General features: G+C 33.2%; 1 protein-coding gene across 1 annotated transcript; it reads right to left on the bottom strand.

Moving 5' to 3' along the window:
* Positions 1–260: 260 nt before the first annotated feature.
* On the bottom strand, positions 261–21,607 carry LOC123700598 (serine protease 7-like). Its single transcript, XM_045647860.1, has 10 exons — positions 21,473–21,607; positions 12,340–12,552; positions 11,189–11,727; positions 9,038–9,133; positions 8,116–8,227; positions 5,830–5,937; positions 5,007–5,183; positions 4,236–4,403; positions 3,623–3,779; positions 261–1,002 (listed from the first exon to the last, which is right to left on the bottom strand). The coding sequence occupies exons 1-10, from the start codon at positions 21,473–21,475 to the stop codon at positions 809–811; spliced, it is 1,767 nt and encodes a 588-aa protein (XP_045503816.1). The 5' UTR covers positions 21,476–21,607; the 3' UTR covers positions 261–808.
* Between the last annotated feature and the right edge of the window lie 3,321 nt (positions 21,608–24,928).

The raw sequence follows: 24,928 nt of genomic DNA, 5'->3' as shown, positions 1-24,928 counted from the left end.
TTTTTTTAAATAGATAGAGTGATTCAAGAGGAAGGTTTTAGTATATAATTTATTAGGTTTTAGACAAAGCGGGCGAAGCCGCGGGCGGTAAGCTAGTTTTGTATAATAACAGTTTTTTGTCTTATTTTTGAAGAAACTAGTAATATAAGTTATTATGATAAACTAGCCTTTCCGTTACGACGTGAAATAATGAAATAAGTCATTCATATAATGCAATAAATAAAAATACATATTAGAATTCATAATTTTATTTCCATACTCTTACAACAGTATTAATAATTATAAGGTCTGTTATAAATTAAACAGTCAATTTTTTGAGCAAATAAAAAAAGTTATTTAAAACACAATTTTCTGTGCATAAGGTCTAGAAATAGGCTTTGATAGAAACTTCGATCTTGTCTTAAAATTTACTACGTATATTTTAATTCATAAGAAACAGAGAGCTTTTAAGGGCAAAGTGCAGTTAGAACAATAAGCTCAAGCTTATCACCCAAGAATCGATTTACAATTTTATTTAATAATCTCAGACGGTCAATTCTAATACATTAGTTACGAATCACGATAAAAGATGGCGCTGTTTACTTAGGATACATAAATTGACGTAGAAACGGTATATGCGAACAAACTAGCAGTTAAAGCCGTTCCACGTTAGACAAAGATAGAATATACATTTAAACCATTATCCGAAAAGAGTTAGCAACATAACCGACTAAACGCAACCAAGCTAAATTAACTGACTTCAAACAGAACATGTTTTTACGCGTATGCCGCTTCTACCTCAGGTTATCTAATTATATTTTAAGGCCGTTTAATAGTCGCTTATATGGTCCTTGATCCAAGGCAAGAACTTGGCTAAGTCGGTGAAGACAACGTAATGTGTGGGGTCGCATCTGAACTCGTTGTGCCTGGCCACAGACAGTGATACAAGACCGCGCAAGTACCAAATGTCGTGCATCTTGAAGACCATACCGCCGCCGCTGTCGCCGTTGCAAACTGATGTACCTGTGATGAGATGTTTATTAAATATACAGGGTGTCCCGCATGCGGTGTACTTAAAGGAACTTGTAGCTTTGCATACGCTGATTATTTATTAATTAAATTAATTATTGCACACACAGAAGAAATAGAAACACATAAAGAAGATAGAGTAAGAGAAATATATGCACAAACGGTGGCCTTATCGCTAGGTAGCGGTCGTTACGTAAAAATTTACGACAAAATGACGTAATGAAATTTTGTTGATTTTTTTCTTGCACTGTTTGCTTTGCAGTTTAAAGTATGTAAACGTTAGAATTGATCATAAAGAAAAAATAAGATTTTATGAATATTCCCAGCGTAATCAGCTTATGAAAAACTAAACGTTCCTTTTGTCTTAGTACATCACTTGCGGGACACCCTGTATATGCAACAAAGAGTACGATAAAACTATTTAGTTTTGATCTTTCAAAACTGCTTCATTACTATTGTTTGAAAAATCAAGTAGGTATTTTACTGACTTTATTGATAAGGAAAGGAAAGAAGTCACAAATACAAATAGTTGACAAATAGTTAATCCATCGGTTTATAAAGAGTAATGATTATCATGGGTTGAATGTTTTAAGATGGAAGATCACTATTGTTCCTTTATTCTGAGAAACAACCAAGGTATATACTAAGCTAGGAAAGCAAATTCAATCCCAGACTATGGAATTTTAAAATAATAATGTGTTAACAGCTAAAGCATAATATGTACACACACATTTGTAAACATCCTACAACACACTACAAGAGTTATAAATGTACTTGAATTATTAAAATACATATATCCGTTAATACCTAAAATAATATAGCTTATATACTTATTATAAGGCCGGTTGCAGAGCTTGACCGACCGTCAGTGCGTGCATCAACAAAATGTATGAAGATGCTAATACGCATGACAATACGCGTGCGTATGGTCGGTCTAGCTATGAACGGTTTTATCAATTTCAAAAAAACATATGACAAGCGCGACTGACGTACGCACTGATGGTCGGTCAAGCTCTGAAACCAGCGTAATTATTGATAATAATTGCGTCAGCAAAAATAGTTTAGGATCTGAATACGATTTAATAATGTTAATATTGATGCAAAATGGTTAATGAATATGGAGGGTAGATAAATCTTACGAGGATAATGTTGAAAGTCTCCGGTAAAATGAGGCGTAAATAACCGCTCAGAAACATTTCAAAATGGTGCTAAAAGAGGTATTAGTGTAGCAGTTGTTGCTGATTGGGAATACAATGATATAGTAGACTTAACAGTAGGTTTAACAACTTCTAGATATGTTCAGTTTAGCTTATCTGCCGAATGATTTACAAACATATACACGTTGGTAGTCCTGAAACTGGGCCTATATATTCTAAACCAATTTTTAACAAACATTACAGAAAATTTTCTGTAGTGACGGTGGATTTTGTAACTACCCTCCATATTTATGTATATATATAAAGCTCGGCGAAACAAGGTCCAGTGTGTGTTAAATAGCGAACAAGATAAAAAAATGTCTATAGTTAAATAGATATAGTATATAAAAAAGTTTAAGATAAACATAAATATTAGTTTAACTATAAAGAAATAATAAGAAGAGGGGAGAAGTATTTTACAGATAGTTAAAAGCCCGAACATGCCAGGTTAATAGTATAAGATTATATTATAGGGAACATACTTTTTTTCCTATTTCTACCGCCGCTGGACCCTGTAATAAATAAGCGGGAATGGTGAAATATATACCTCGTGAAACTGCGTTGAATATGTTGACAAATGCATGACCGTCTGGTTTGATATATAAATAAATAATCGTGATTTTGGATATGATATACTTCAGTGAATATAATACTGTTACAGGTAACTAACTGATAGCATTATTCCGTGCCTGCGTTTGTTCAACAATAAAAAGGTATTCTTCAATTGCTCCAGATATCAGAAAAAATTCAAAACAAAACATGCGACCAACAACTAGTTCGTTTCAATTCCTAGAAGTACAAATGTTTATTGCTACTTCACTTAAGAACTAATAAACTGAAAGTGACAATTTGGTATACTATATTTTGAAGATGCGCCTAAAAAAATTTCCATTACTCCATCAATAGTGCTTCTAGAAGAAGTCTTATTGAATAAATAAATGTTTGAGTTTGAAGCCTAAAGCGGTCTAAAGATAGCCATAAAATGCGACACTATCATTGGTAAATTAATGACCGAAACTTCACATCTGGGCTCTGGCTACAATTTGGTCAGACATACATTAAACAAACATACAGAGTAATTCCATTAACAGATTAACAGTCCATAAAATATGCACAGAGCCTTAACACAAATAGAACTTAGGAGTTAAAACGGTCACAAGTTAAAGTTACGAGGCTTGTCTTATTAGTTATTGACCACTTTTTGTCAAGTGTTAATGTGTTCTATTTGTTTTGTACAGAGATATATACATTCCTTTATATAAAGAAATCTACATAATCTATGAATAGGCCAGTTCATGTTTCTCTCGTTGCGATTCAAGCCTTGTAGAAAATTACTGTTAAATTATGCTTAGTCCAGTCAACTTACACTATTATTAGTACATATTTACATAAATATTATAATAGGTACAAATGCTTACCATCTCTATATCCGGCGCAATAAGTATAGTCTGAGGTGAACCTAGCAAAGAATTCGCTGTAGGAACGAATGCAAGTTTCCTGGTTGACCACGGGCATCTCGACCAGGGTCAACTCTTCTGTTGCTACGCCTGTCTCGTCGAAGCCCCAGCCAACAACCTAGAAATTATTTTTAGCTATGAAAATTTCGTTGTCTTTTTATTTTCAATGGAAACGGTACTTCGCTTGATGGAACTAAAATTTCCAGACCATTAGACATTTAATTTTAGTTTTAAGTATGATTTAATCGTTTTGCATATCGTGAAAAAAGTCTTTTTTGTCTAGGATGCAATATATGTATAAACATGGACATTACTGAATTTTAAAATTACGTAAAGTACTTTGTATTTCTATACAATTTGTTAGTTATTTCATCATAATCCTACTAGTATTATAAATGCGAAAGGTTGTGAGGATATGTGTGTGTTTGTTACTTTTCTACTGAACCGATTACAATGAAATTTAACACACATATAGAGGGTAACTTGGATTAACACATAGAATAGGTTTTATCCCGGAAATCCCACGGGAACGGGAACTATAGCCGCGGGCGGAAATCTAGTACAATATACATACCGATCCCTTCTTCCCAATGACGTTGTTCAAATCAACTTGGTTGTCTGGCCACAAGCACGCTGGTCTCACAAAGTCCGTGTACTGCACGGATTCTCTCAGCCTCAAGATGCTGAGGTCCCTGCTGAAGGAGGATGCGTTGTATTGTGGGTGCACTGTGATTTCTGCTACCTGAAATGTGAAATACAATTGATAGAAAATATACATTTCTACCGTTAATATATGTATATAACTACAGTAATTATTACAAGAAAATTGTTAACTTTACAGTACAAAATGGATATAGGTATCCACTCAGTGATTTGAGAATGTAAGGACGTTTATGAAATTTAGATTCGTAAATAGAGCACACAGGCTAGAAAACTGTACATAGGCTTGAAAATTCAATGCAGGGAATAAAAGCTTAATTTCTTTCTTTTTGTCTCTTTTGTATAATTGTAAATACATATTGTTTAATTTGACCATTCTTATTGATTGTGTCCTGTGCCTAATCAACGAACCGACCCAACTACCCTCAAGATATTAGTCATTGTGATTAGCTGTGATTGGTTGATTAATTGACAACCACGATTGGTCGGATGTGTACAAAGTATTTTTTTTCTTTTCCATATTATTTCTACGCCGGCTTTATACATCATAGACATTTAGGCCCTCGACACATTGTGAAGAGGGGCCATTACAATTATGTCGTATAATTTTCATTGCGATACATGCTATGTTCAATTGACATTAGAACGTTCTCGAATACTTCTATAATCTTTAAAAGCTACATACCAATCTGATCTGTACTCCCTCCACCGAAGTCCTCAAATTGTGTTTACCCAGGTAGACAGTCAGGGTGTTCTTGTTGACTACCCTACTCGATTCCTTGAGTGTAACACAGTGGGCTGCAGTGATGATGTGCTTGTGTGTCACGAGGGTACCTCCACAAATGTATTTGTTGTCTACCGTCTGGAAATATATAAGTTAATGTTTAAAAAATATTTAGAAGAATAAAAAAAAGCATAGATATGTATGTGCATTGTGCGTACTGAAAACTTGAGAACGGCAAATACGGCCACTTTTTTCACGTTTTAAAAGAGGCAATAAGGCAAAGAAACGTCTGCTGGGGCAGTTAGTAGATAAACTAAAATATACTTTAACAGAACATAATATTAGGTGCCACATTTAAAACTACGCTACAAAAGTAGTAGACATAGGGAAGATAATAAATCAACCGTTCAACAAATATATCATGTTATATCTGTTTGCGTGATTGATTTATTTCGCATAGGAAATCGTCCTTTCTCGGTCGAATAAAAAATACATGAGAAATATGTAGAACGTTTTTTCAGTATCGAGTCTCTTTTTGAAGATACTTAAATGTTATAACTACTTATAGATTTTTAGGTACAATATATGTTTACAACAAACAACGGACGATTTTTTTTATTACTGAAGATATTCCTTAAAATAAGGCTTTTATCGTTATACCTATCTAATATTAATTGAAATAAATTAATTGCCTAAACAGACTTGATAACGATCTTTTTAATAGTTTGAACGAAGTAAACCTTTTCCTTAGCTAAACTATCATAAGTAATAGTTGATTTAGTACCTGCGTTTGATACAAAGCAATCTGCCACGGCCATTGCCCTTCCAAAGTAGGTTTCCCGTTCACCACCAAGGGGTTGGGGTTGTTTCTAACAACCTTGCCACATTGGTCCTGGAAAAAAGCAAATAAAAAATAGGTGTTTAAAAATATATTGACATCATAATATATGGCACATTTATATGAGCGTATAAATCATAGCATCCTACACTAGTAAAACATTAAAATTAAATAAAATATAATAAAATTAATATACCTAACTTGCGGGGTAGAAAATGTCGTTCAAAACGAATGAGTTAGGTAGGTACAAGATTCCTGAACATATCCTCTTATATCAGCGATAGAAATTTTGTGAATTTAATGGAACAAAGTCTTTTAAAGTTTTGCCTCAATTATTATTTGATGTATTTTTTTAAACCTTTTATTTGTACATTATGTACCTATTTAATTATTTATGCTGCTATGCGTTTAATGAATAAAGGAGGAAAAGTTATTAATAAATTGATTTAACTGCGTTTAAGATAAACGTTGTGTCTTTTATAATGATCGATACTATCCACAGATACTATCAATATGATCAAATGACGTAGAAAATTATTGCAAGGGCGTAGTTGACACGTTTACCGTATATTTGAGTTATTTACACAGAAGATACGTTTATGTATTATGAACATTGAGATAATATTACTATGTAGGTATGGAGGAGACACCACGAACAAAATCTGTGCGCCATTTTTTTGCTCTAACTAAGTTTTAAAAATTATTATCTAGTTAGGTACTTACCGACGAAAGTTATTCCTTTGCAATTTTCCGTATTATTTTGTATTATTTGTGCAATATCGTAACACACACGGATGCATATTTGATGCGTTTCACTTTAAAACAAATAAAAAATGAGCGTACAGTTACGCCATATGGCGTAGGTATGTTGAGCGGAACATAAGTTATGAGCGGAACTTCGATGTAGGCGGTGTCGTCTCCATAATATGTATATCTCAATGATTATGAACGCATTTTTTGTATTGAAGACAAGACAAGTACTATTTGTTTATTACATAGCTATAAGCTATACCATTATTAATGTAAGACACCTAGAAAGTTTATGTTATCCAAAATAAATATTCTTAAAAACCTACGACATTCTACATAATATTATATGCCCCATAAAATGGCCATAAATTGTTTTATTGATGTTGTTGAAGTTCTAACAAAATATATTATAATTAATGAGTAAGTTATACGTTTGGAAACTGGATATAATAAATTAATTAGCCTTGTGGTCGACTGGGAACAACCTAAATCAGGTATTTAAGAACGAGTTTTGGTAAAAGGTCATGTAGGTGAATCTCATTAAACTTATTATATAATTACTAGCTTCCGCCCACGACTTTGTACGTGTATTCCCGTTTTTCCCCGTTCCCGCAAGAATTTCGGAAAATCCTTTCTTAGGGGACGCCTACGTTATGACATCTGCCTGCATGCCAAATTTCAGCCCGATACGTCCAGTGGTTTGGGCTGTTCGTTGATAGATCACTATATCAGTCACCTTTGAGTTTTATATATATATAGATTATCTTACTAGCTTCCGCCCGCGACTCCGTCCGCGTGGATGTCTTTGCGTGGATGGTTTATTTCTCCATTTTGAGTAACTCGGACAATGACATCTTATAAATATCTATTGGACCCAAATACGGCTAGGTCTATAATAATACGCAACGTGTGTTCGCGGTACCTAGGTACTACAGAACAACGTCTATGGATAACTGAAAAATTGAGATTAATTTTTTTTCTACGTATTTTTTCAGGATAAAATATCCTATTTTACGCCCAGGATAATAAGGTATAATTATACCAAGTTTCATCGAAATCGAACCGGTAGTTTTCACGTGATGTCTTCACATACAGACAGACAGACAGACAAAAAATTTTTTAATCACATATTTGGGTTTGGTATCGATCCAGTAACACCCCCTGCTAGTTATTTTTTCAATATTTTCAATGTACAGAATTGACCCTTCTACAGATTTATTATATGTATATAAGATTTCTGTTGATGATATACTTATTTAAATAATCAACAATTAATGAATGTATCTCATCCAATTTATTTAACTATCTTTATTAGAGTAACCGACAGTAATAATAATTTGCTCGACACCTACATCACGACATTTTCGATTTTTATTTATTTAAAAGTTGTTTTTTTTTTAACTATACTTACAGGACGATTTTAGATTAGTGAAATCTATAATGAAGCCATAAGCGAATAAAAAATAAGTGTTAGGTACTTACTCTTGTATTCCGATTATTGTTATCCGAATATTCGTTGCTACTGCTGGAACTCGAACCTGGTACGATAAAGGTGGGTTGACCTCCCTCGAAATAGTCGCTAGGGTCTGGCTTCCTGTAAATTATAATATTGTTTGAATTAACATTATGGTTATAAATTATTTTGGTAAAAGGATATATTGTAGTTACAAATAATTGGTACGGCCTACGTGCTCCAAAATTAGCAAAATAAAAAGTAGCAGTAAAAAGGGAACGCAAAAAATATCTTTTGTTTTGTTTACCAATGTTAAGGAAGCTCAATTTATATGTTTGGGTTTTTAATTGTAAACATCGGAATTTATTACCTAATAGATACTAAATGAAATTAAAATATTTTTTTTTTCTAAAAGCTTTTTTTGTCTAAAATATCGTAGTAGTAGTATTTTATCACAGTACCTTTATGATACAAAAGTTGTAACTATAATATAGTTATTATTATCTATATATTTAGCTATTTAAGTAAATTAAGAAGTGCAAAAGAACCATGCGAAGGCTTACAATTTCATACAGACATGCGCCTTTGTTTGAGGTAGGTATGCCATCACCGATAAACTTACACAATCACATTCTTACCTGTAGCCTAGTATATTTATCAACAGGATGAAATAATCTGTATATAAATTTTGAGAATTTTCTGTCAAAACATTTCTATCGATCCTTTGTCTTATTTTTGGTGTACTTCAATAATTGTTTTACTACATTCTAAAAATGTCTAGCTATGACGCATTCTATTCTTCTTTTTTGGTGTACTTCTATTATTGTTTCACTACATTCTAAAAATTATATGAGGAGCCAGTTAGGAGACAAAAGAGCTTATGCTACTAAATTATTCGAGCACTTTGATTCGATAACGTCATATTTTTTTGGCGGGAAACTAGCTGCTCACCTGTCATCCTCATCATCATCCTTGGGCCGGTACGTTGAAGTGGTGATCTGGTAAGGCCGCTCATTTACGATTTGCGCCTGGCTACCACCCTTGTTACTGTTAGGTGCCATATGGAGATATGAAAAGAAATAATATGAATCATGCATTGCGTAGCTTGTTATATATGTACTTAGTAAATATACGTTAGGTATATAAGAATTTTGTAAGGGACTCATGTGAACGGATCGGAGTATTTTATAGATATATGCGTAGCGATATTTTCAGGCAAAGCGTTATGTGATGGCTTACATTACAGTCTATATTAGCTTAAACTAGCAGTCCGCCCCGGCTTCGCCCGTGGTACATATTTACGTTTTCTCTACATAAGAACCATCCTCGTACTTCAATGAATATAATAAAAAAAGAATTAACGAAAACGGTTCAGCCGTTCTCAAGTTATGCGCTTACCAACACATTTTGGGATTCATTTTTTATATTATAAGATATAAAATATTATTAGCTACATAACAGTCTATGACGAGATAAATATATATTTATAAAGGTAACATCATTAAGAATCAAAATAAACGATTAATCAGTAAACTGAACAAAAAATACAATGAATCGAAGGCGTATCCGACAAATGGCGGGATTTCCATGTCTCCTTATTTGTTTAAGTAGATAGTAGATACCTAAGCATGTATCACTATGACCACAAGTCGTTTTTATGGCACAAGTAAATATTATTCTAAACAACATTTTTGATGAATACCTATCGTTCTAAACCTTTTTAGAATCGACATTACTTTATAGGTTAATCATGTAGGTACCTAGTTATGTATCGTTAGAATCCAATTACCTAGGTAGTTAGGTAAATTTATTTTCTATTGCAAATAAAAATTGATAAAAATTTGCTATGCAGAGTCAGATTTATATTACTTCCATTTTAGCAATCGATTAAAAGTATGCATATTATTTGGAATATACACCACCAATTTGCCCTGTTATACGCAGAAGTTTGACCTATAATACAATAAATTTTCATTTCCATTCTCGTATTTCATTTCGTTTGCATATAGGTATAAGTTTTATCTATAGCAGTGTGGTAACAGGCATGGCCGCAAATTTGAGTCTCAATTAGTTGAATCTAAAATTAATTTGTAATTTTCCGTTCATGACGTTGAATGCTAATTAGAGTTTAATATAAATAACAGGAGGTTTAACTGATTCAATTTCTATATAATATTGATTGTGAGTGGGTGTTGCATATTATGCTTAAAGCGCGTCACACACGGTGAAGATACTATAATATTTTATGTTATGATTCTCTAATATAAATCGTTATAGTACCTATCTTAAGGTATCCGGTATCAGCGTTCTGACCATCATTATTCTTTTTGTCATTGCGTACTAAGACCCCTGTAGAACCGCCAACCTGTTACAAATGACCCGAAATTTTGTGGGTCATTTGTAACAGGATGGCGGATACCTTAAGATACTATAACGTTTTATATTAGAGAATCTTAACATAAAATATTATAGTATCTTCACCGTGTGTGACGCGCTTTAAAATGAAATACTTGAACGATGTTTATGGCATATGTAGTACTAGATTTTCGCCCGCGACTTCGCCCGCGTTTGCAAAGGAAAACCCGCATAGTTCCCGTTCCCGTGGGATTTCCGGGATAAAATCTATCCTATGTGTTAATACAAGTTACCCTCTATATGTGTGCTAAATTTCATTGTAATCGGTTCAGTAGTTTTTACGTGAAAGAGTAACAAACATCCATACAAACTTTCGCATTTATAATATTAGTAGGATTAGATAGGGACTATGTACAATGTACATGTAAAGCCTTTAGTACTTACGTATTAAATAACTACCATAGTGGACTGTGTATGATGATTTCTTCAATTCAAGTATAATTGTGTAAAATATATTGTTATTAAAAAAAGTGACTGCAATTTATAAGTTAAGTTTTTTGCTAAGCTCAATTTTCGCTAAAGCATAATAATAATGTATTTTCTTAAAATTACATTTAAATTTAAACTTAAAAGCATAGCACTGCACTAAAACTAACAGAGTGAGCATTAGGATGATGATGATCTAATTTAATTCTCATGCGACTAAATGTTAATCTACGTAGGATAAGCAATGAATGATAAACTCACATGCTATAAGGATTCACGTTGCTTTGTTGTATTGGTGGATTCCTGGTAGGAGTGTATACCGGACCTTCTCCTGAAGGCTGGCCATACACAGGCTTTGTGATTACATCTTCCGGCCTAACATTCGGCCTGCTTTGGTCTGGTCTGGATTCAGGTCGGTCAACTGGTCGGCTCTCCACACTTGGCCGTTTTACTGGCCTGTCAACTGGTCGGTCAACCGGTCGGTCAACTGGTCGGTCAACTGGTCGATCAACTGGTCGATCGAGTGGTCTAGTATCGGGTCTTGAACTGCTGTCCGGTCGTGAAGCAGTTATTTCTGGAGTGGAAACTATATCAGGCCTGTCGACAGCTGGCTGCGGGTTGTTGGCGTTACAGATCTCTCTGCCGTTCAGTCGAATAGCTTTTAGTCTGGGCGCTTTGCTCAGTTTATCGTATCTGACGAAAAAGCGCACGGCCACCGCAGGGCCGGGGTGGATCTTCATGTTTGTGTTCTCGATTTTGAAGTCTATGTTATCGTTTGTGGTTACATCACCGACCCAGTTCTGAAAAATAGATTTCCATGTATTATTTTGATAAATGTTTTGAACTTTTGAGTTATAAATTAATTTTGACTAATTTAAGTAACACATTTAAGCCCATAGAAGCCATTCGATGCGAGATTGTGTTGTATCAAACTTGGATGATGTTGTGTATCAAAGTTAATAATGGACAGGATTATAGTGTGACATAAAATTAATGAGAGATCCTTACTTGTTACTATCTAACACTAACAAGCATCGTTAGGACGATACTAAGAAAAATTTGAAAATATAAAAATAACATAGAACTACAGAGAAAGTCTGATAAAAATAAAGCAATCTCGTTTAATATTTACCAAACTAAAGTTTATTCTTTTCTGCACTATCCTCACTCAGTATTTCAATGTAAATTCAGTAGTAACATACCCAACTGCACGCCACATTTAATAAAAAAAAATTGTAATAAAATTTAATAAAAATGGTTAATAAATTATGGGTTAAGCTATAATTTATTAACCATTTTCACCAAAACCAATTGTATCACTATTCCACTCCACATTTTTCACCATATAATCTATTATAATATCTATTTCACCAAAACCAATAAGTCAATTACTATCAACGACTGAAACTTACCCCCAATATATTCGCCTTGCTGTCCAGCACAATATTCAGCCACAGCGAATGTAAAGTGCTGTCTGTGGACAGGTTAACAACGCCATACCACTGGCCTGGCTCGAATCCAGTCTGTTCATACTGGAATACATTGGGGCATGGCGATATTGGTATGCTCTGTTCATTTGTTGGCGCTAGCAAAGCAATGACTAGAAGGACGGAGGACGCTCGAATCTGGAAAAAGGTGTTAAGTATGTTTATTTTGAGGTAATTTAAATTATCTTTGAGATGAGATGTGTTAAAATCGGTCCTAGATCTTATTAGTTGGACATTTGCGCACATCCTGTACTTGCGTGATGTAATCTTAAAATATTCATAAAAAAAGAAAAAAGGCATGTTTATATTTACATGTTTTTTTTTTTTTTTTGGTGTGGTGTCTCTCAATGTTAGCCAGAAGGGCTTTTACATTTTAACGCGGACGCGGGGGTGAACTGAAGGTTCACCCTGGTAGCGACATGCACAAGGGCGTCCCCCCTTGACGGGGATCACGAACCTCGGCTTGAGCTGTCGCTTGAGTGGAGGAGGCCAGAAGGGCCCTAATCGGACGGGATTTATATGGTCTTTCGGTGAAGATATATTGAGCTTAATCTTAGAGCATTAAACCAACTTAATGCTCTAAGAGCTTAATAGCAGTTAACAGATACGTTAATTGTAGCGTCATAGGTAGGTACTGAAAATTAATCTTTGTTGAATTTTCTTTTTTTCTAAACAACTTGGTTTTCGTATCTTCCATTCTTTTAATATTGGTTCGTGTGTACGTTAAATTGAATTTAATAATAATCAATTTTATCTCTCACATGAAATCACGTAGGTATGAATCTACATTGCTAGTAGTTGGCTATCAAATCAATTCGTTTGTATAGAACAGTCTGATGGACTATTCATCTGAATGGTCATAGATTTGAAAACGATCGGATAAGTGTGATAGCAACGCGATATGTAAGTACATTGTACGCTTTAAAAGGTAGCTATTCAAATAGTTTGAGTACTTAGCTACATAAGTGATAACTGCGTTAAAAACAACCGACTTCAAACTTGCACTTGCAACATTTACAAATACAGACAAAAATGCTCATAAAATAAAAACTACTGGGACCAATTCGACACCATCCCGCATCGAACAAAAAAAGAATCACGTAAATCGGTTCAGAAACCTCGGAGTAATCGGTGTACATACATAAAAAAAAATACCGGCCGAATTGATAACCTCCTCCTATTTTTGAAGTCGGTTAAAAATATAAGTAGACACAAAAATGAAATGGAAATAGAATTACTTTTTTGTGTCACCATGTTTAAAAATAATTTAAAACTTTAATGGAATATTATATCGACACCCTTTTATCATTTTATGGAATTTTCTAATGAAAATGGCTATTTTTAATACCTAGGCAAGCGAGGTAAAATTTCTAATAAAATAAATTCCTGTTATAATAAGCTTTCAAATAAAATAAGTTACGAACTGTATTGTATGATGAAATTTAATTGATAACGAAGTAACTAGGTAGGTAACTAGGTATTTAAAATTGATATTATGATGGACGTCTTTTCTTGGATTTTTCTTTAAAGGTGCATTTACATCAAACGAACATAGAGCTACAGCATTCTTTCGTGATTACGAGAACGAGAACATTGCATATAATTTTTACGAACGCACTAAGAACAACGAAAGAATGCTCTTCGCCTATTTACATTAAAATAATTTGACGTTTGATCTAAATGCACCGTAACATTATTACAATTAAATAATATAAAATCTGTCTAGTTTTTAAACATGTACTGAAGTGGATCGAGATAATTAGCGAAACCCGCAAACTATTCATTAGTAATTAAGACAAACCTAAGATCCTAATGAGCCTGACTCATAACTTAGATAATGACGTAGTAAATATAAGGCTTCATCGACCATAAAATTACTTACTGATCAATAAAAGATATTAATAAGTCTTTTACACATAAATCTTTCTAGGAATAACATTTATAAATCATTTTAATATGAATCAATTAGCGATCGATCGATTCTCACAAATGGACAACACATAAAACGTATTTTTTATATACCTAGTAATTTATACGGAATTGTATTGGGGAAATTCATTTTATAATTTACCGCACTATATTTTAATGATAATAGTTGGTATATACACATTTTTATCTAAAAGTTTTTCTTGATATAAGTACCTTATTCCCTAGTCCCCAGTATTTTATCATTTCGTCCGTGAAAAATAAACAATTGTATACATTTTTAACACTACCCCGATGTTTGCCACAATTCACTTGCTTACCAGTGACACTCGGAACGAGGGAAAAACTTAGAAACATGTCCGGACAGCTGTGAAATACACAATGCTTTTAGTAGTTGAATTTCTTATATTGTAATGTATTGCTTTGGACTGCAAAACCTTGCCAGTAATGTAGAGGTGCGGAGAACTGTAAGTTCTTAATAGAATTATTCGATTTAGTTTTTATTTTAATTCCTACTTACCATTGATTGAAACATAATAATTATGAAAGGTATTAACCGCTATTGAATGGTAATGTTATTACCACAAAATTAAATTTGTAACTTAGTGTGCCTGATAACTAAACTAGCGATGCATTGATTTAAAACTTTATAGAACTTTGTTTTTTCATTTATATACTTTTATACAGAAATAAAGCTCATAACAATTAAATATTTTCGAATATAACATTTAACGAGCTTTACACCACGCTAAAATGAGCCTAATATGAAACTCACTAGCCTATTTTGCTACGTTGCGTTGTTACGCGAAAGAAAGAAAAATAAACACTATCGAATTAATAATAATATTGTTAGGATACCCCAAGTAGATCCCTTTTCAATAGGTACACATTTGGATAAAAACGTAAGTACCAAATTCTATTATCTATATTTGTGTGCGTGATAGTTTACACTTATAATCTATACTTCTATACTAATATTATAAAGAGGAAAGGTTTGTATATGTATGTATACAGTATGGGTTTCACGCATAAACTACTGGACCGATTTTGATGAAATTTAGCACAGACAATCTTTAGACCCTGAGAAAGAACATAGGCTACCTTTTATTGCGAAATATGTACCACGGGCGAAACCGGGGTGGACCGCTAATACAATATACAACTTAGTAATCCTCTTTGTATGACCTAAATCTGAGGGCTCAGAAACATCATCAGAATTTAAGAATCTACCTATCAATAATTATTAATTACCTACTACTTATACTACGTATATTTAAGTAGCCGCTCCGCGCGGTTTCACCCCCGTGGCTTTTCTCCTGTTGGTCGTAGCGTGATGGTATATAGCCTATAGCCTTCCTCGATAAATGAGCTATCTAACACCGAAAGAATTTTTCAAATCGGACCAGTAGTTCCTGAGATTAGCGCGTTCAAACAAACAAACAAACAAACTCTTCAGCTTTATAATATTAGTATAGATTACTATACTTATACTACGTATAATATTACTACGTATATCTTTGTTGCCGCGTAATATTGATTTTATTTACAAGTCAAAACAATAATAATTGTGATCTTTAATCCGTAGATTCTATTCTATGAATGATTGCGAGATAATCGCGACCCTGAAAATAGCATTGCTTATTACCGGAAAATCGTAATATAATATGTCTGTTATTCTCGTTATATTCCGTTTTTATATGAGGAGAGACACGTGTCATGCATTTACAAGATTTTAGCAATAGAAATGTGTTGCTTTTTTCAGTGAACAAGCTTTTGAACAACTTCATTGACTTTCTTTTCTTTACTTTAAAATATGGAAATATGTGTACACGTACGAAATATAAAATTAAAATTGTTACATAAAGTCTCAAAATGGTATCGTGGCTTAAATTGATTTGTTCATTAATTGTTAAAAATAAATGTCGAATCCTTGAACCAAATCCTTTTCGAAATCAGCTCATATAGGTACGTTCCTACTGCTGGGACACGATAAGTACAATTAATAAGTAATAGATACTTATTAATTGTACATTTTTTAATGTAGTATAAATTAGTGTGTAACGGTTGTAAAAATACATTGGGTGTTCGTGTTACCATAAAAAGACTACGTAATTCGCAGAATTGTCTTAAAATACCTGTATTTTTTTCCTTATTCATGTTAATATCATACTTGCAAGATGCCTTGTATATGATGTAATATTATGTATTACAACTAAAATTTGAGCATGTAAATAAAATCTGTTGATGATGAATGTTTTGAATAAAATATCGATATACATTCAATGTAGATACAAAGTATAGTAAATAAGTTTAGAATTTTTATCTGTTTGTCTGTAAACATGTAACTCAAAAAGTACTTCATGGATTTTCTTTAAATCTGGTACAGATATAGCTTGAGACCTGAGAAAGGACATGGGATAGGTTTTATCCCGGAAATCGCAATCCATCCGCGAACTATGCGGGGTTTTCTTTGACTTTGACGCAGACGGAAAGCTAGTAGGTAAGTAAAGCCGAAGAGTTTGTTTACTTGAAAGAGCTATTATCAGGATCTAATGAGCCGATTTGAAAAGTTATTTCAGTTATAGATAGCCTAGTTATCCTACCTAGATATACATCATCACGCTAAGACCAATAGCAGCAGAGCCGTAGAGGTAAACAACTAAACAGTGAGGTGCTATCACAGATGTCTGTGGGTGCTATAGTAGTTACAAATATAAACCTGAGCCGATTTTAGCTAACGAGATTACCAAAAAATTCAAACATCGTCAGATAATATTAGGAAATGTCAGTAGAGATTACTTTATTGCAGACGCGGGGAAAAATAGGTACTACGAATTTGAAATAAATTTCAGGAGATTTGCACGTGCTCTGAATAAGAGATACGCAGGTACAATAATGTGATAGAGGCTTTTGCTGGCTGTGCAAATTTCGTATTTGCTTGGGTTTAAAACGAGGGGTAGAAACCTAACTATACGTCCGTCTTACGTAGCATTTGTATTCTCTTTGTACGTCCGCGGCGTTGCTTGATAAAGGGTAAGAGTATCGAACTAAGTCGACGTTTTTTTTTTAAGTGGGGAAATCTTCCAAAAATACCCACGGGCCCCGGGGAAGGAGCCGTGGGTTATGTCGGATTCTTACTGACTTTTTAGTCAGTGGGGTTTTCCCCACTGTTCCGTCGAGCCGCTTTAATGATGGGGCCGGGGGTATTGTTTGGAATTCTTCCGCGACCAACTGAGTCAACGTCCTGGCGTTGCTTGATATAGAACAAGTCAAGTCGGGTTGTCAAAATAATATTCCATACAGATTTGTTTATTTCTTTTTTGTTATGATGAGTGCTACGCTAATCCATATTTTTACTAAAGTTATTCATATTATCATATTTTACATGGCCTATGGTTTATATTTATAGACCTGTTCCACCGTTTTGACATTTCGACTTCAGATATCAAACCTTTGCCTGTTGCAATTTGATAAACTCAACGATTTCTCAGTTATCTTATAGTTAAGTAACATAAGTAACAGTCAATATACAGATGGGAGTACTATCTATTTGAATTGATCGCCTTAGTATTCCGTAGGGCGCGTAAACAGTCATTAAGAAGAACGTCGTTAAGACAAATAAGGGCCTGTGTGCGTCTAACAATAAATTAATTAAAAATACTCCCCAAATTACATGATACGAAAGATCTTAAAAAATACGAGTGTTATATTGTTGACTCTCTTACTCTGATATATTTGCAAACGTTTTTCAGATGTGTGTGACAAGGACAGAGTTATACATAACGTTGATAATTATACTACAAACTATAGGTTGTAGAAGTACTACAGTATATAGAAATAAATACAGTAAATAGTAGTATTATATACGTAGTAACTATTTAGTAATTTGTGGTATTATACAAAGTCTATGCATGCCGATGTAGTGTAATCTTTTTAAATATATATTTTTTCAAATTAAATAGAGGTTTTGCTGTTGTAGGTAACTTTTTGATTTTGCTATAGTTATGAACCATGTTTTTAATTCTCTTTTGCATATTTTTATTTTCAATTAATGGATTCTGGCAGTTGTAGTAAAATGTATTTTTATTTTATTATCATCTTTATAATAATGAAGGACCAAAAATACACGTTTTTACAATTTTATTATTTATATTTTAAATATATTTGTTTTCAAGGTGTTATGATAATAGTCTTCTTTATATAATAATTACTGATAAATTATTATTGTTACTTCCATTATGTTATCGATCGTTAATTGAATATTAAGAACTTTAAAGTATTCGAAGAACGTAAGTCCCAAACAAATAAACCGATTCGCTGTTTATAAATGGGGGATTACCCTACTTCGCAAAAACATAGTTCATTATAACCGGATATAATATGAGGTAAACGGTCACAACCATCACAACAATTCAAAAAATAATGTTTTGGAAAATAGGCTCTATAACAGACGTTTTTGGTAAAATATCTGGATAAAAATCAGAAGTCGAGAAGTCTCGAGTCCCGCCTCGTGATCGAATTTTTTCTATTCTTTATAAATGTATAAATTTATATGGATAAAAATCGTCAATTATTAAAATTGACGCGGGTGAAACCGCGCGGCACAGCTAGTGAGAAATATAAATAAAATGAAGTGGACCTAGTGAATTCTCTAAGTCAGTGATAAAGTAATGTCCTAGGAACTAGAAAATTTTAGTTGATTTTATACAAAAGTGAAAGTAAGTTTGTTTTTATGTTGGCCTACATTTTGGCAATGGAAAATTTGGAGGATTCGTTGACATAGGAATCAGTTAACTAAATATATGAGGACTTCATAAATAAAATAATAAACATTACAACTCGATTAAAAATTGATTTGCTTCTTTAAGAACTCTATTTACTTCCACAAAATTGATGTGATTGTGTTGTTAATTTGCCGAAACATATTGACCGATTTTTTAAACGTTTAGTGAATATTCGGAAAGTTTTTTTTAATACTGTTATGTGCTGTCCTAGCAACGGCATTTTCCGGGTCAGTTGATTTAAAATTTAAATTAAACAGGAATAGATTTATATCTATGGCATAAGCTTAGTAACTGCAAATAAGAAACAACCGGAGAATCTGGGTAAAATTGGGTTATGGGGTTTTTCCATACGGAATTATCAACCGCAAGCTTGGAATGCCGATTTACATCCGGATGAATGTAGGTGTTCTATATATTATTTAATTATTTATATGTATATACCTTTAGTTATCCTTACCTACTTAGTATCAGGGTATGACTTTGTGCTATTAAGGGCTATTATTATTACTAGGTATGTATATATGTTTTAGGGTGAATGTAATAAAATAAAAGGCATATGATATAATATGATGACTTTCATAATATAAGCAATATTATGAAAGTCTTTTTTCCCACATACATCAGAGGCTAAGGCGTTTACGTATTTCTTCTCCGAAAACAGTTAACTGCAGCTACTCAGAATCTCTCCATACAAAATTTATCGCCAGTCAAAACTAAGATAAAATATCCCGTTAAATCATTTGTTCGTTAACTGAATAACGGTGGACAGACAACAGTACCTACAATCATTTCGCAATTCGATTGCACGCTAATTATAGTGATTAAAAATGACATTTGCGATTTTCCACTATTCAATATTCATTAATTGCTTGCATAAGAACGAAATATATAGTTCACTAGCTGTGCCCCGCGGTTTCACCCGCATTGCTCCACTCCTGTTGATCTTAGAGTGATGATATATAGTCTATAACCTTCCTCGATAAATGGACTATCTAACACCGAAAGGATTTTTCAAATCGGACCAGTAGTGCCTGAGATTAGCGTTCAAACAAACAAACTCTTCGGCTTTATAATATTAAGTATAGATTGGACTTGTTTACTCGCAATGTATTGCAAAAATGCAACATTTGTAAACCTACAGAACCTTGAGTCAAGGTTAGAATCAGCCTGGCTTTGCAACAGGGCTTTTGGTTACGTTTACGAGGGTAATCAAGGGTTCATTGAACTTTCGAGGTTATTAAAGGTTACTAGGAAAGTTATTTAAATGTATTTTATCTAAATATATTGATAAAATTGTCTGTTAAGATTATTAAAGGGAAGCAAAATACCTAGGTATCTATTGCGATGTTGTTGGAATTTAAAATTTACAATAAGAAGTACCTAAATTAATTTAGGAACATACATATTCAATATTATCTTTAATCACGTGATTTATTTAGGCTAGTTCCAAATAGACAATACTATTTTTTCCTACAAAAAAAAATAAATTTTTAATTGATAGTTTAAAGTTTTAAACGCCTCGTCTGAACTTAATTCTGTTCTGTCTAAAGAAACTGCATATTTTTCCGTACTACGGAATGAATGTGAATATGCAAAAATGAACCTTGTGCTAGCGTGTATTTAGAATTAAATTAAGCGTTTAAAATTACGAAGATCCTTTCATTATTATTTATTTGCATAGACACAGGAAATAAAATTCTGATTTGTCTAGTTAATCACGACCGACGCGACGCGACGTTTATTTATCATTTAGGATTTAGGTAGGTATTTTCCTTTAGTTCTGATATAAATTCTAAGAAACAAGGCGTGTAAAAAGCCCATTTTAGAAACCAAAACAATTTTTTACATAAAGACAGAGGAATAACTAATTAGGTACCTATTCATGGTAATACCTACCAACTGGATTTCATAACAAGTGATTTAATCTGACGTTCGATGACGTTGTACCTAGGTACAAGTATCTTTATTGTTGATTGTTAGCTTTGTTTTGACATATAAATCGTAATAAAAACAGTCTCAAGCTCCCTTTGATTTGTGTTGTTCTTTGTTAGATAAACGCCAAATCTTCACAGTATATAAGCTTTTTTTATGCTTACATATCCTTCTATGTCTACACTTTTTAACCGGTTCGAATCCGCCCAAAAGAAAGTTCGCAATTCGCACTTTTTATCGTCATTTGTTTAAGATAATTAGGTTAGTATGTATCACACTGAACGCAAAATACGTCGAATCTCACACTTATGACTTTATCACAGATAAACGATTTATTTCCTTAACATAAATACTTATGCAATTGTTTCCTTAACGCTCCGTCAACACACAAAATCACTGTTCGCACACTTCCTTACCATTATATCAATTACGATAAAGTTTTTTAAAACAATACACTTGAGTCGCCGTCCCGCGCGTCCGACGCGGCAATATTATTACACTATAATAATCGAAAGGTCAAGTTTGTGGTAGCCAAAGAAAAGGGACCTGTGATAATAATTAAATGTAAGAGAGAGACGGCATGTGTCAGTATGCGCACACGCAAACTGGTTGGCAATGATGATCAAGACGATTAGTTGGGAAGCCTTCTAGAAATATGAAACGGGTCTATTCAAATATCTAGTTTTGATGATTGATGTGTTTTTTAAAATAATTGGATGTTTTAAATGTTTTGATGAGTTTTTAGTAATTGAGAAGATGAGGTAAATCGGAGACAGATGCAGGACTCACAAGTTTCAAATATGATTTTATAAGATATTCTATGTTAATCTGCATTCTTGAATATGACTGTCTTGGGATAAGATTAAAATCTGCTTGGGTTTGGGTTTCTTGAATAAACGCTTTAGGGCTGTATGTAATGACGTCACTGGGGATTGCCTGAAGTCTGAAGAGTTTTGATATGGGTCAACATGCATCGTTATGTAATATTCCAATGCAAAGAGTGACTAAATATACATAGTTAGTTATTAGCTTTCATCTGTGAATCTGATCTGTTAATTATGTTTTATTCTTATTGGCATAAAAAAATGATGTGGTTTAAAAAATACGATCATAGGTAGGAAGCGTTGGTAGGAAGTCATCTTCTAATTTGAATTTATGAATAATCTATTGGTGATTTTTCGTCCAATTTTTGACATTGCAGAGTTCCTCGACTATAAAATTAAATAATTCTTGTACCGACCTACTTATATGAGGCTTAAATTCTAATGATATCGTTATAGGTAATAGGAGAGCCTAACAGTCATTGGTAAAGAGTAATTTAACTTTTGTAAAGCTTTAATAAGCACGTTATTTTATGTGTTCAAATACTTACTTATATTACAGTATCTCAAAGACATTTCATATCTTTAAAATATAAAAAGTTTCTGTAGGTATCCGTGAATAGAAGAAGAAGGCAAACGCTTCCCATCTTTGCGGTTAAGTTAAACGAACATCGGTATATGTATAGAGAATATTAAAAAATATTCCTTTCAAATAAAATCCCTCGCGATTTAATTTTAAACGGCTCGCTCAAACATAGTTTTTAATTAATGACAAACATGAACATACTGAAAAACCAATTTATTTGCGAAGTGACCGAAAACGTTGGTTTTAATATAAATTGGAGCGAGATCTGTGGCTAACAGCAAACATGGGGACGGAAATTAAAAATATTTAATTATTTATACATTTTGTACCGTATTTTAATTCCTCCATTGGTTTTGTTGTATAATGTTGAAAGCTATCTCAATGCTTCTGAGTTCGATTCCTAGTGGACAAATAAATACAAAAGATTGTAGGGCATATGAAGTTGATTGTTTCTATAAAAAAATAATAAAACAAAAGGAAATTTGTTGTTTGTTCCCATCCTTGTCTAGGATTTAACTATCAGATCGTGATTATACCTTTAAATTGCATTTTTAAAGTGAAACTTTTATTACATCGCATCGTCTCAAACTTTTTGGTCTGACGTGTAACGCATGTCGCGTGACGCACGATACGTACGATAATTATCGTACAAATACGATCATTTTTAGTTAAATTTTATTGTTTTTTCGTTTAAGCATACCTACAATTGGATGGCATTTAAACTTTAAAGCTTTTGTTGCGATATAGAGCATTACTAAATCTATTTCTTACTATAGAAAAATTGACTGAGAAAGATTTTCGTCTAAAACTAATCTCTAATGAGTATAATATTTAAATTATGGAATGGTTTTTAAATTGATCTGTGATAGTACCTAATTGGTATTGTCATCATGGTTTTCGAAAATTCCTTTCATATTTAATATTTAGGTACGATTTGATAGGTAAGTAGGTATTTTTTTTTATTAAAGAACAAATAAAACAATAAAGGTCAGTTTAATGGGTATGACTATGAATAAGTCATTAAGTGATTTTATTTTTGAGTGACATTAAATACTGTATTCTTTAGGTAGTTTTTATGGCTTTTCAACCTATGCGGAGCTTGGGCGGGCTCAGTAATTTTATTTTAAGATTGTATCCTAAACCTGCCTTTAACCATAAAATAGGGTTTCGTTAATAGTCATTCTCCCTTTATCTTCGGAGACTTAGTGAGATCAATTATAGTCTTATCGGGAAATTCCATTTTTACACCGCTTATTTTATCTCTAATATTGCTTACAAAGTCTCAAAATTTTCTTACGAATCGTGAAATTATTTAATTAATCGTAGTTCAAGATAATATCAGCTTTGCAGCGACGTATTAGACTGAATATTTGAGCAACACGGTGAATACGCGTCTTTGCTAATAATTTTGATCAGGCGTTACTCCATTTGATAAGGAAGATTGATCATGGATTAACGAAAATGTACCTTAGGCTGAAATTACTAGGGAGTGTGGCGAGCTTTTAATGCTGCTAATCTATTGCGATGCTAAATTGGTTTCATGATGAATTCTTCTTAAGCTTTTTTATAAAATACTTTTTTCTTGTTTGCTTTCCGCCCCTTTTTATCAACTTTCGTATTAAGCCAAGCAAATAATTTTATGCTTAGGCATAACACTACGGATTATCGTTCACGTTATATCCATACTAATATTATAAATGCGAAAGTAATTCTGTCTGTCTGTTACTCAATTACGCCTTAACTACTAAACCAATTTGCATGAAATTTGGTATAGAGATATTTTGATAAGCGAAAAAGGCTACTTTTTACCCCGGGATATAGTTTTATGCCGGAAATTCCACCGGAAAGGGAACTGCGGGTTTTTCTTTGACTGCGCGGGCGAAGCTGCGGTTGGAAAGCTAGTGTGTTATATTTCGAACTACAATAATCATTAAGGTTATTAAAACTACATTCGTTTCAATCCAAAACAGTTGTTGAAATGCGAGCGTGCCTTTTATCGCGCCTAGACTGAATCTATTAGCCTCTAAATAGCGCAGATTTACATGGAACTATTCATTGTTGGAATTAAAGACATTTTGATAACATGTCATGCCGATATCCTCGTCACACCCTCATCGCGTGACAAATAGTACCCCTGCGATAACAACTATAAATCACGCAGAATACAGCCGTATTGTAAAAACAGTCTTTATTATAGATGTATTAAATAGGTGTGATAATATAAATGCGGGAGTAAAGGAAAATTTATTTTCTGTAAAAAACGTATGCATCCATGTATGCCAATTTGACTGACCGGTTGGCTTGGTTGGTAGTAACCCTGCGTTATCGAGTAAGGCTATAACCTAAATAACCCTAATAGGGTTCGATTCCCATGCAGGGCAAATATTCGTGTGATGATCATCGATGTTTGCTCTGTGTCTGGATGTCACCGAGCGGCCCAATGAGACCACGACACAATAGATTTT

The sequence above is a fragment of the Colias croceus genome, chromosome 19 (assembly GCF_905220415.1).
Source record: "Colias croceus chromosome 19, ilColCroc2.1".
NCBI classification, from domain to species: domain Eukaryota; kingdom Metazoa; phylum Arthropoda; class Insecta; order Lepidoptera; family Pieridae; genus Colias; species Colias croceus.
The sequence above is the reverse complement of the archived record's forward strand: the minus strand, read 5'-3'. Positions and strand labels throughout refer to the sequence as shown.

Excerpts from the sequence above, each read along its gene's own strand:
- LOC123700598 (XM_045647860.1), bottom strand. Across the intron at positions 5,938-8,115 it reads ACAATAATCGGAATACAAGA|GACCAATGTGGCAAGGTTGT; the intron begins GTAAGTACCTAA and ends GCTTTTTTCCAG. Across the intron at positions 5,184-5,829 it reads TTGCTTTGTATCAAACGCAG|ACGGTAGACAACAAATACAT; the intron begins GTACTAAATCAA and ends ATATATTTCCAG.